At 40.1% G+C, this 13,147-nt stretch overlaps 1 protein-coding gene across 22 annotated transcripts in view; it reads right to left on the minus strand.

Annotated features, from left to right (window-relative positions):
* The window catches only part of ANK3 (ankyrin 3), a 201,148-nt gene that overhangs the window by 119,681 nt on the left and 68,320 nt on the right, over positions 1-13,147 (minus strand). For all 22 annotated transcript variants that reach the window (XM_048946937.1, XM_048946932.1, XM_048946931.1 and 19 more), the window contains one exon: positions 3,343-3,441. In XM_048946937.1, coding sequence (XP_048802894.1) covers positions 3,343-3,441 — 99 coding nt within the window. The remainder of the gene's footprint in view (positions 1-3,342; positions 3,442-13,147) is intronic.

The following is a 13,147-nucleotide window of genomic DNA, read 5'->3' on the forward strand; positions in this document are numbered from 1 at the left end:
GTCCCATTTAAGATCCCAGCCTTGTTGGCATTTTTTCAGCATCACAGGATGGTATCTTCTGCAAACTCCTGTAAAGGTCAGTTACAGATCTGATAAGGAGAAGCAAAAGGGCTGGGAATTCCTGCCTCTGAGCAAGGGAAACAAGCTCTTTTCAGGTACTGTTGTCCTTTCATATGGGTACAGTAACGTTGTAGTTCACCTTTAATGAGGCCTTTTGTGCTCCATAATCAACATTTGCATTAAATAGTATCCAAGAAAAAAAATGATTTTAATCAAAGCAAAACAAAACAAAAAAGCTACAGAACTCTGCTTCACTTAAAGAAGAGGTCACACCTACATTTATCAAGCTTTATAAACATGTGTAAACTTATAAAAGAGAAGCCTCACTTATTTTTTATGTGCAAATCCCATTCCTGTGTAAAGTTGCATGCTCTGCCAGCACCTGCCCCTGCCTCTCGCAGAGCACTTGGAGGCTGGGCTCAGACTGAGCATCCCGCTGATGGACGTGATTTGACAGTTAGAAAATACAGCCTTGGCAGCTTGTTGCCTTTCAGTATGCATAGTAGTGGTCATACTGCTATAAAGGGATATGACTGCAGCTTTTGTCATCCTGTATTTTCGTAAGACCATTCTCAGCCTGAGACATTAAAAAAAAAGGAGAGCACTTAAGAAAAAAAGTGAAATGTCTGCAAAACTGACACACCTCGATTATTCTGCCTTGGGAAAAAAAACACTGGGTCAGGTAGGAAGAGCAAGAGAACTTTAATAGGAACATGTAGTATAATGGCTCACAGCAATTAATCATAATTATTGAACAAGTCATGCAGTCTCTGCTGAAATAGAGTTATTTTCTACTCTAATATTGCATTACTCTCAGCCTTCTCTTGCTTCTCCTACTGACTTGTAAATCCCTTCTGATCTATTCCAATGATTCTCTTCCCTTTTCAGATCTCCCTGGTAGAACCCCTTACTGCCTAGACCAGGGGCTGGTAAACCCTTGCCAGGATGTGTCAGTGCTGCTGGGAGGAAAGCTTCCAAGTCATCACTAACTAGCAGAAAATGATGCCTCTGGTGATGCCAGAGAAGTGCAACATACATATGGCACAAGTAGGAGAAGTTACACAAATCCCTTTTGATATATGGGAAAAGTATTTGGAGAATTCTCTAGGTGAAACCAGAAAAGGAAAGGAACAAAAACAGAACAAAATGACAACAAAAACCACCAAGCCACAAGATCTTCCAGAACTGCACTCTTCCCTCACTGTGAAGCTCTGCCAGACTACAGAGGTGTTAATGCTTCCGTCCTCTTCCTAGATCCTGTTTCCATCACAGCCCATATTTTTAGTTACATAAATTATCCTAATGTCTGACCCTGGGGTCTGTGACACAGAAAATGTAGCAGATCATGTTTTTGTAACTAGGGGAAAAGAACAAGTCAGACTTCAACTATTTAAAATAGTGGTCCCCAACTTTCTGGCTGCAATAGCCAAATAAATGCTTGTAGAGAGGAAACAAAGAATTCCTTCCCATGTTCCCAAATGCACATCTGTCACATCATCAAAATGGGCTCCCCCTACACAGGATATGCACCCTTGCCCTCTAATCCCAGCAGCACCCAGTGTGGCAGGTAGGAGACTGGTATTTCAATCCAGAAGAAAGAAATCAGAATCATGGAATGGCTGACGTTAAAAGTGTTTGTAACATGCCTCCAGTCTGACTGCTTTTTTAAACAATGGAGGGCAAGAGAGAGAGGAAGAGAAGAGGAGGTTACTCAGAAAGAATTGTCACATCCCCCACACAAGGCAAACCCAGGAGCCAATACCACCCTGAGGGAGAAAAGTGCTTCTAAGAAACTATCACAGCAAAAAAATCAAGGGTGAGACACAGAGCCAGCAGCAGAGGAAAAAAAAAGTCAAATTCTGTGATCAAGTGCTAGCTATGCTGTCATTTTGATATACAAAGGTAGAAAGCAAAGGGAAGTAACAAGAAAAGAAAATAACTGTTGTTACAGATGTGGGGTACCACATCCTGACAAGAGAATGGATCTGTATGGCAGTCTGTTAAGACTCAATTCCATACAAGCTAGTGCACACTGTGCATAGGACCAAAGATTTTATGCAGGCTGTTCTTTAAATCCTCTTGAGATGGTGTTTCTCGCTAACGTCAAGAGCAAGAACCACCCACTGTGTACAAGTTATCCCTTCCATATCCCCCCAATTATAAAAAAATAGATGCATCTTACAAAGAAATCATGAATTGCTTCTAAAGGTAAAGCAGAAAAACAACTGGAAAAAAAAGTGTGAATAGAGTGAAGAGAAAAGGAGCTGACCCAGTTTTTGAATTTGTCACAAAAATAAAAAATAAGAACGTCTCTCAACAAAGACTGCAGGAAATCTCAGACACTGCTGAAAGCCTAGAAAACCAAACGGAAATCTGTGCATACAGCAGTAAGTGCATAAAAGATATTCTTAGTTTATATTCTTGATCTGTTCAAGATTTTTTTTTTTCTGGTGAAAATTATACAGAAAAACTAAAAATGAAAGACAGATACACGTCAAGCTAACATTTCAAGGAAACTACAATTGTTCCAAAGGTACAGTCACAACACCATGAAGACTGCCCCACATGTACACGAACACGTTGCAAAGACTGCTGTGACAGCCCGCAGCACTAGTTCTGAAACATTTCTTTTGACCACTGTGTAAGTAAATAAAACAGACCTAAACTGGTTTGATTGGGTTTTAACTACAACAATTAGATGTAAGTGTCTGCACTGACCTCCTAAGGACACTCAGCAACTCAAGTCAGGCACCATCTGGATGGAAACCATCACTACACCTGGCACATTTACTCACAAATCCAAGCCAGTAGTTAAGCACCAAGTCAGGCAGAAGCTGAACTGTCACACAGCTCTGCAAGAGGTGGTGAGATTCACCACCAGTGCTACACTCTGTAACACTGCCCTGTGGATGAAGAAAGGCAAACATACTGCAGTGAAGGTTATTCTTTTAATATTCAGGTTCTGAAAGATCTGAATTGAATTCTCACGTTTCAGTATTTTCCTGTGTAGCCATTTCTACCCCAGCTAATTCAAAACATCATTTAACTTAGTTCTCTAAGGACACAGAAAATAGTTTGTTCTGAACTTTGCCATTCAGGTGTTTCACATTGTTTTAAGAGACGTAAATCGTTAGCATCCTACTGCAATCATTTTATAAGGAAGAAATGCAGTACAGTTATGGTAGCCTGCCAGAAAGACGAATGATTTAGTTTGTACAGCAGCTTTCAGGTCAGAAGCAAGAACTCCATACAGTCACTTGCAGTATTCACGCAGAAGCTTACCCTTGTTTTGGCATCAATTTTAGCTCCTCGATCAAGTAGGAGTTTGACCATATTTGCATTTCCCCTCTTCGATGCAACATGTAATGGTGTGATATCATTCTGTGGAAGAAGAAAACAAAACATGAAAATAAATTTACATGTCTTTCAGGAACTCTACAATTAGTTTGCTCACAGAATGAATTATGTCAGCTTTGCTGAGGGATAACATGACTTTATTTATCTGGCAATATTAAAGGAAGTGAAAGCTGAGTTTCTCCACATTTGAAAGGTGATGGTAGGCCATTATTTTCACATTATAAAGAGAAATGCTTAAGTTGTGATTGGAATTATAACAAGACATCATGATTGTGCCCCATTTGTCAGTTTTTGTACAAGACCTAAACATCATCAGTCTTACTTTTTAAACCCTAGCAATTTTATCCATCTGTGCCTGTTTCTGAACATATAAGAGAAGGAACAAATACATCAAAACTTCATTTGTCAGTTAGGAGCTATGAAGATTTAAAAAAAAAAAAAACAGCATTTCATTTGGAGGTCTCATTCATAAACAACAAGATGCCCATGTCATTTATTTCTATCAGCAAATTCTGACTCTTAAGCAGCTTCGTATCACGGTTCCATCACTCATTTCATCTACCTGACCAAATACATCCCCTTCTAGTAGGCCCATGTGTGCTTCTCCAGTGATGCCCCACAAGATAGCAGAGTGTAGCTGAGCTGCACATTGAGGGCAGTTACATAACAGATGCGTGCACGCACAAACATGCTTTTTAACAAGATGTAGCTAGGACATTTCTTTATGCTCTGATGAATCCTTTATCTGTTGGTGTATGAAAGATGCATCCTGGATATATTTGATCATATGGAGCTAAGTGGAGATAAAAGAACATAAATAGAGCATGCAGCTACAGTATGGAGACAAATAATTTTAAAGAACAATTTTCTGTGCGTTCAGGAGCAGCCCAAACAGCTGGCTGTGTAAAGCTGGCTTCCCCCTGACTGAGCAGAAAGCAGTGAATTTTAGTGAGCATGTGTCCTCTGGCTGACTGAATTGGAAAGGCACCCATTACCTTGACTAGCTGGAGAGCTGTACAAATGTCTTACCTGGCCAACGGAGCGTTAAACAGCACTTCCTCAAAACTGCAGGTGAGTGGAATGAGAGAAAGCCAGTACCAGAAAAAAATCTCACAGATGTGACAAGTTGACTCAGCTTAATAATGATGCTCAGTACCTAACCCAATATGCTCTATTTTTATTTACTTGCAATTTCCCTACGAAGCTAACCCACAGCTACTAGATGGTATGAATTAATATTACTGCAGAGGTAAAATACACTTTAGCAAGAGGAAATGACAGAGCTGCTTTCTCCAGTACGAATCATTAGAGCACCACAGCTACTTTGTCAGAGTAGTTCCCAATTTATTTAAAAAGTGAAATAAAATGTAGAGACAATTAACACATTAAACAAGAAGTATGGTATGCCTAACCTTCTCAGGGATGTAAATCTGAGACTGCATAACATGCAACGTTTGAGTTGGTTTTGAAAAAATGAGTGATTCTATCTGGCTGGGAGTTAAATTCAGATATAATATGGGGTCAAAATATTAGTGTATCAGCTACAAAGAGGGCAGAAAAAAAAGACGACAATTACGTTGAGATACTTTATACTTTTCCCCTCTTCCCAGGAGGAAAGATGTTACCAAGGTCAGAGGGAGAAGATGACAAATTGTACTTTCTCAATAAAGAACAGTAGAGGAAATAACTCTCATATCTTCAAGTAAGGGGGTACTGCAGGTAATTTAGAGTGAGGACCAGTTTTTCTGCTTGCTCTGCTTGCTTGGGGTTGATGGACAAAGAGACTAACTCAGCCTAATAGACTTCAGTGCCCTGTTAACATCGCAAAATAATTTCTACAAATAATTTCCTACATTAAGTAGAGAGTAGAAGAAATGTCTTTTCTAAGCATCATCAAAGAAATAGAAGAGGAAGATGAAGGCATTACAAAAGGCAGGAGTAACACAGATTAAATATGTGGCTCTCATTTGACACCAAACTAAATCAAATTCGTGTGGCACAGGGGAAAATAACCAGACAAGAACATGCTCATTGGATCTAATTCTTCACCAGCCCAATCTTTTAGATTGTCTATTGCCTTAAATGAAAGACAGTTGATTCTAGATTGAATGGATGAGCACTGGCAGACAAGCACCCCAACTGCAAAAGAGAAGACTTCTCCTCAGAAGCTGAGGGTTAGGTTACACTGTTGGTTTGCAACAGAGGGGAAAAATAATACTTATTGTTATAGTCAGAAAGGAGTCCTGTTCATTTCCTTCACATTTTAGGTTAGTACAAATACTATCATGACTTCCACAGTTGGTCTCGGCTTCTGGCAGGGGTCAAGCACCCTGGCTGGGAACATGGTGAAATTCTCCAGCACCTAATAAGCACCAAACTCACTTGTACAAGCTGGAGCCAGCAAGCCTCCTTCCCTCCATTTGATAGACTGTCTTTACAAAAGGCATATACATTAAAAGTCTCTAATACCTTGAAATCCTGAGTTATATTTGGTTTATATTGCATTAACTGCATTCATATTAGAAAGAGACAGGTACATAAAGGATATATTCATTTTAGTCACAGATTGTTAGGAAAAGCAAAAAACACACAGCTATTGGGAAATAACAATTTGAACAGGAATAAAGGAAATGGAACACTGTACACCCAGTGAAACATCTGTCCTTATGAACAAACTCAGTTCCTTTTCGCTGGAAAAAGAGAGTTGCAGAAGCAGTATTTGCTCGCTCTCTAGGGTTTTTTTTTCCACACTCTATTAACCTACTCAAGCAGTTCATGAAAGGAATTAAGAGATAAAGGAGAAGAAGCTTATTTGGCCCTGCTCAGCCTTATCAGCTGTGAAAAATATTATGGGAATATCAATGTAAAGAAAATCAAGATGGGCCAGTTTTCCATTCAGAATTTAACTTCAGCATTTAGCTAATTTGAGCTTTCACAGGTAACAAACGATATGAAGTAATAATTTGGGTTGCCAAGAGTCCTGAGCCCTGCACAGATGAAGGGAAACATGTGAAAATCTGTACAACTTCCCACTGAATTTTAGGGCAAGCAACTTGTCTTTGGTCACTACTGGGCTTAGCTGAGGCTTAGGGAATCACTGCTGGATGCACCACATATATTGCCCCATCCCATCTCAGCACACATCTATGACAATTGAGAATATCAAATGACACGGGAACAAACCTCAGACACCAACATCATTAATGTTTCTGATGATAGAAAAAGGAAAGCAAGCAATTCAAACCCCAGTTGTTTGTTCTTGTCACAAGAAAACAGAGATAAAACAAAAAGGCTTCATAATATGCACGGCCTGGGTATAGATTATTAACACCAAAACTGTGGTATCAGCAAATAATATAGTCACCAAATGTAAGGTTCTGAATTCTTCAGTAAATCAACAGCATCTGCTGCCTTTTCAGTCTATTTTTATCTGTTTGATCTTCTATAAATTTCTCCCTTTGTTCTTAAGGAAGAATAGTAAATCAGGAAAATTTTGAAGATGTTTTCCTGCAGTAAAAAAGATGAAATCCCTTCAAGAAGTTGCCATAAAAAGATGCAGTTCAGATCTAGAAGTCTATCAGAGCACTCCTTTCCTTGCTCTCCCTGCTGAAATATCAAACACTGGATAATGTGTCATGAAAATCCCTCACTGGTGAGATCCCCTACCATCCAATTATAGAGTTAAAAAAAAAAAGAATTGTGCAAGGAATATAAAATATAACTTACGAGAATAACAACCTAGAACTTCACAATAAATGGTCATAGCATTATTAAATAGCACATGGTCTTTCTTCTCCCCTTTGGCAGATGTCAGGACTACATGATTCAAAGTATTCTGAAAGCGCATACAAACTGAAGTGTGATGGATTACAGGCAGGCATTTTTCTTTTTAAAGCTCGCAACATCGTGCTCAGCTATTTTGCCTGTACCTCCATGCACTGTTTGCTGCTATGCTCTCACACAGGCCCTGTGCCTTCCTTTGCAGGTATAAATAGGATGGATGAAAAGAGATCTGTTTTTCTTCTTCAGCAGCTTCTGCTTGTTGCTGATGAGAGGAGACACTAAGCTCTTTCAGCTGCATCTATCTACAGTTTCATAAGAAAATTTAAAAAAATTCAAGCTATCCTATTCTGAGCAAAAAGCCACCTCCATTTCCCATCTGAAATGAAACCACCAAGTTCCCACTGACACAAGCCACCACCCATCACAGCTCACCACAGCAGTCCATGTTATCTCTTACTGCTACAAATTGGCAACAGGAATATCTAGGAATTTAGAAAAAAAAAAAAATGCAGTAAACTAAAAAGAGACAGAGGTATGATATGCTTTGGGATTGCAATTTTCTTCCATCAAACAGCCTGAGTTTACAAGCATAAGGATACTAATAATAAACAAGAAAAGTAAATATTTGCACTTGTAGTACCATATTAGGCTTTGAAGAGTATCTTCAAAAGGAAACAAGCAAAACATAAGTGTTTCCTATTCATGTCCTACTCATGTCCTATTGTTTCAAACACAGACTAAGTGGGCTATGAGGTAAGTAACGTGGGTGCACTGCAGAAGTGGAAATAAATCCCTCTGGAGAACTGATGCTATAGCAGCGATACAAACAAGCGATGTCTTGTGCCAAAGACAGAAGTGGGGACTGGTCCTCTGCAATCCTGCAAGGGCCGACAGTCCAAGCAGCAGGTTGGTCGCTTGGCTGAAGGACAAGCTGTATTCCCATGCTGCAGCTATCGTCAGGGGCAGACCAAAACATTTATTCAATTATTTTTAAAACATAGCTTCTTACCAAAATGTTCAGATGAATTGGAATTTAATAAAATTGTCCTTCTCTGTTCCCACTGAGAGCTGACTCAGAACCGACCAAGAATGAGTAAAACAGGCTGAAACAGACAGACTGCTCAGTGGTAAAGTCTAGAAAATCTCTCCATCCTCAGGGGTTTCCTTAAGAAAAAAGCATGACATTGGTTGTCATGTACTAGAATTGTGATCAATAACCGCATGAATATTATCCATATTACCAGTTCATGGAGAAAGTGGAGGATTGTGCTAACTGTTACAGGCAACCATGCAGTTACAACAATGCGTTTTATATGAGAACAGACAGTATTTTCTCCTATCGTTTTCTGCAATTCAAAACTGGAGCTATAACTGAGTAGAAGTCCTGCAGATAAAAGTTTTCTAGTTTAGCAGCCGTTACTGATCACTGAAGCTCACATGAGACTTTCAGAAATAAAAGATATTACAGGTGCAAACATGCCATCTTTGCAGAAAAAACGACAATGCAAAGAATTAGGTTTTTTTCCCTCCTCTGTTTATTGTTTAGTAAATCTTAGATGATGCTAAATTAATTATTGTATACTCATATATTCATTTTTCTTCAGGCTTGAGATGCTTTAAATGAATCCTGAAAGAGGGAAGAATATAGCAAGGAACCATTATGACAAGCTACCACTAGGGAAATAAAAAAAAAGTGCTTCTCTTATGTTACTGTCACTTACATACTGCCTGCTTTTTTTGATGGACTAATGGTGTGCTGCCCCTCAGCCTCAGGGTCATCATTAATGCATGCTGGCCTCACACCACCCTCTCAAGATTACTAAATCCTTTCTCAACCTTCCAGTAAGCAAACTTTCTGCAGGCAAAGTCCACTGCCAGTGCAACTGAGATCTGCTCTAGAAAAGGAGTGCCCTGAATGCGGAAGGCTGTTTGTAAGGCTGGATGCAGTTGTATGGCATAATGACCACCTCTCCTATGCTATGGTAAAAAAAAGATTTGGGCAGAGGTCACCTTCATGTAGAGAATTCCCTTGTCACCTGAATCTTCTGGCTTACTCAAATATGGAGTAGATGTGAGAGTCACAGAAGCTTCTTTCAGTCTGAAAAGTTGTAGAGAATGATTTTTTTTTTCTTTTCTAACCACTGTGCTCCCTCAGAGATAGGTAAGAACTTCAGAGGCATTTCCTTACCTGGGCTAGACAGTTATTGCCACTGCAAGATGACTCAAGTCAGAAGAATAATAATCTAATGACTCTGTGAACCCCTCAAGTATGCCTTTTCCCTAATTTTTATTTAAAAAAAAAAAAAAAAAAAAAAAAAAAAAGCTGTTTATTCAAAGTACCTTGTACCTTTCCCACCTACCTAATCTGCACATGCAGGCATGGAGAAACGCCAACTTGTGCTGCCTAAGCATAAGGCAACCTGGCTACACAGCTTCATTCCCAGCCCTCCCTGCATGCTGCCCTTGAGGTGGCCCAAAGCCTGAATGGAAAAGAGCAGGCACTCTGTAGAGATGTGATTTATAGCAAAAGAGTTTTCTTGCACAGGATAATGTACATTTAACCAGAGTTGCTAACAAAAATGGTTTCTCATTCCATTCAGTGGCTGTAACTCGCATTTAGCATGTATCTGCATGCACCTTTCCAAGTCCTAGATACCAAAGAGCAAAGCATTCTTTGCTCAAAACAAATTTGAAGGGGGCAGTAGAGAATGGAAACCCATTGTGACCTGTCCTTTATCTCCAGCACCTCACCTGCCCTCAGGCTGAAGGTGATCTGATTCCTGGTAAGCAAGAGTGAAGAAGCACCTGCAACAGCATTCAGCACCAGAAGCAGCAGCTCAGATGGGAACACAGCAGTTTTCCCCACTTATTTGCTCACTGTACACCACAACAACAGGTTTCCAGAAGGAAAGTCTGGAACAGGAGAGTATTTGGCACTCCATATTAATTATTAAATTGGTAGTTCTAGAACATGGAAAGTAGATACTAAAACTATCAAAAACACAGGGTAACACTGGGTACAGTTTTATTCAAAGTTAGAAGAGGCTGATGAACAATATTTGCTCATTAGAGAATGGTGCTAGGCATTTTTGTAATCCTTCAGAGCTCAGCTAATGACTGTACTGAAACATTAAACTTGCCAAGGAGACTGACTACATCCTTGCTTAACCCTTTCTTCTCTTCGTCCACTTCTTTAGCCTGTATGTGATTATTTCACAGCTTAGCAAGAGGGAAACACATTGATATGATGAAGAGAAACACAGCCATACACATGGAAGTTTCTTATAGATATCAGAAACTAACATGTTTACAGATAATTCAAGGCCAAGAAGTGATTTAGAAAGAATATTTTTCCTTCGGTACAAAATGGCAAAGGCCAACACAAAATCAGTGAAATGGCTTGGACTGGGGTTATGAGGTTAAGGGAGCTGCCTTCCCTAGAAATAGGTAGGAATTAAGGGCATCACAAAGGTGATTTACTGAAGTCATTTCCATCCATCCTGCAGGACACTTTCCGTGTAGCACCACATTGCCTGCGTGTTCCTTTCCTGTAGTAAGGTCAGAGAACATATAGATTCAGAAAAGCAAATGCACTTCAGTGGAAGAGAAGTCACTAAATCTCTTGCTGTGTTGGGAGACTGCAAATCAAGAGGAGGCACCCTTCCAAACCTCCCAGCCTTTATGCTCTGCAGGTACACTGGCCAGCAGGCACAGTAACACCTGTAAGAGCTCTTGGACCTATGCCTATTTTTCTTAGGAGCAATGAAAGAAGGGAACAAAGGAGTGAGCGTATGACAACCGAGAGGCAGGCAGGTGTACACTGGCAGGGGTGAGGAGAGCAGCTGCTACCGCATATCACTGGGGACATCATTTATTTACAGTACAGCACTACTGCTCACCTCCTGTCCACACACCAGCAGCCATTATCAAACTTACATCTTCCCCTGCCTTCATTGCTGGAACGTTTTTTTTTTAATTTGGTTTTCCCTTGAGTCCCTCAGAAATCCACTGAAAACACTGCAGCTTTGTCTCCAGTCTGCCTTCCTCCTTTTTTGTATCATTTCACCAGCTCCTCTTTTCACCAGACTCACCATTGCTCTCAAAACTCAGAGCTCTGCCTTCATCCTGCTTGTCCCTCCACTCTACCTCCACCTATCCTCATGTTCAGCAGGAGCTGAACTCATACATTTATCTTTGTGTTGCCTCATTCCATACAAACCAACCCCTGTTACCATAATCCTCTGTTCTTGTTCAGTTCTCCCCCAGAACTGACAGTTCTAAATACTTCAACATAAATTCAGAGATACAGAATTGTCAATTCATATTTATTCAGCCAGGACAAAGGAAAAAGTATTGATTGTCAAAAGCACTTTTGACATCATCATCCTACAGTTCGGTCTTTCTACATCTGAAAGCTACAGTGCATGCACACAGTATGATTTTATTTGGGTTATATCCCTTCTCCACCTTTACTCTGTTGCTTGTCTTCCAGATTCTCAACAACTCAATTAAAGACCCTTCCCCAAGGCAAGGCACACAGCTCATTGTGAAGACTGCTTATAGAAATTAAACAAACAAGAAACAATGAGGTGGCAGCAGGCAGGCAGTACCTGTGGATCACTTTCAGCACCTGCTCTAGTGCCTCTGCCTGCCTTGTTGACAGGGTAATCAAGGATCATGCAAGGACTCTGTTACTTGGTGCTAACATTGATACTTTGTCCTCAACTCATATTTGTCTGCGTTTGTCTACAAATCCACTGCTTTACCAGAATCTAATTTATATTTCTATTAAGCACCTTCATTTCCAGCCTTCTGATAGAACTAAACTCAACTTCATATTACTATATTTATGCAATTATTTCTGTCAGAGCTACCTCATATAGATTTGCAATCACCACGTAGTAGAGATGAGCTTTGCAGATGCCTTCACCCAGCTACTGTTAGCACAAACAAGCTGCTTAGCACTGACTCACTGAGAGCACTGCTCTCTCGGGCTGTTGTCATTGCATCTGCACATCCCAAGCTGTCTGAGCAGTCTCCTCTCTGATGATGAGGAAAGCTCATGGAGGGTGAAGCTGGGATTTCTGAATCTTGAAGGGGAAGGAACAACACTCTTCTGACTTCTTATCTGCTCTCCTCTGGTGCCCTTAATCCAAACTGATGCTGCTAAAGCTCAGATTTATTATTTCATTGAAACAGGAACAAATGGATGATGTCTAGCAACACTGGCAATAAATGCTGCTAATTGCTAATGTAGTTGCATGGCTAATCCTTAATCATGCTTCTGAGTGGAAGAGTTAACACAAGATCTGTTCATCTTCCTCGCTCCTGTGATTAGTGCCTATCAAATATTGGGCACGAAAGTTTATGACAGTTCAAAATGACTTAATGCTCTAATTTGGTCAGATTAAGGCTCTGGGAATAAAAAAAATCAATGTAATCAGTGAAGCCAAGCACTCGTAGTTAGAAAATTCCCTTAACTGCCAAATCTACCCTTAACTAATGAACTTCACATGAATCTAGCCTTGGACCTTCTCTCTTTCACCAGTAACATAAAACCTATTTTAGTGATGCATGAGCTGCGGAAAACAATTTGTGAGAAATACACAAGGAGTTCTGTTCCTTTGATATTCACCTATCAGCTTTACTCAAGTATCTGCTAGTATTCTTCTCACCAGCATTAGTAGGTACTGCACTGTGTTTTATATTTTTTCTCCGTAGCTTTGAGGATTTATCTTCATTAACAGACTACTGAACAATGCTATGTTGAATGAACAATGGTCAGCACTTGTAGTACTCACCTGCACTCCTACTTACAGTTTAAAGAAAACATTTTGGGTCAAAACACCTTGTTGTAGGCGAATGCGAGACCCCCCACATGGGATGTGACGAGATAGGCCCTCTCCCAGCTCTATGATTGATGTGTGGCACAACACCTAAGGTGTGT

This window comes from Lagopus muta, chromosome 5 (assembly GCF_023343835.1).
Source record: "Lagopus muta isolate bLagMut1 chromosome 5, bLagMut1 primary, whole genome shotgun sequence".
Classification (NCBI taxonomy): Eukaryota; Metazoa; Chordata; class Aves; order Galliformes; family Phasianidae; genus Lagopus; species Lagopus muta.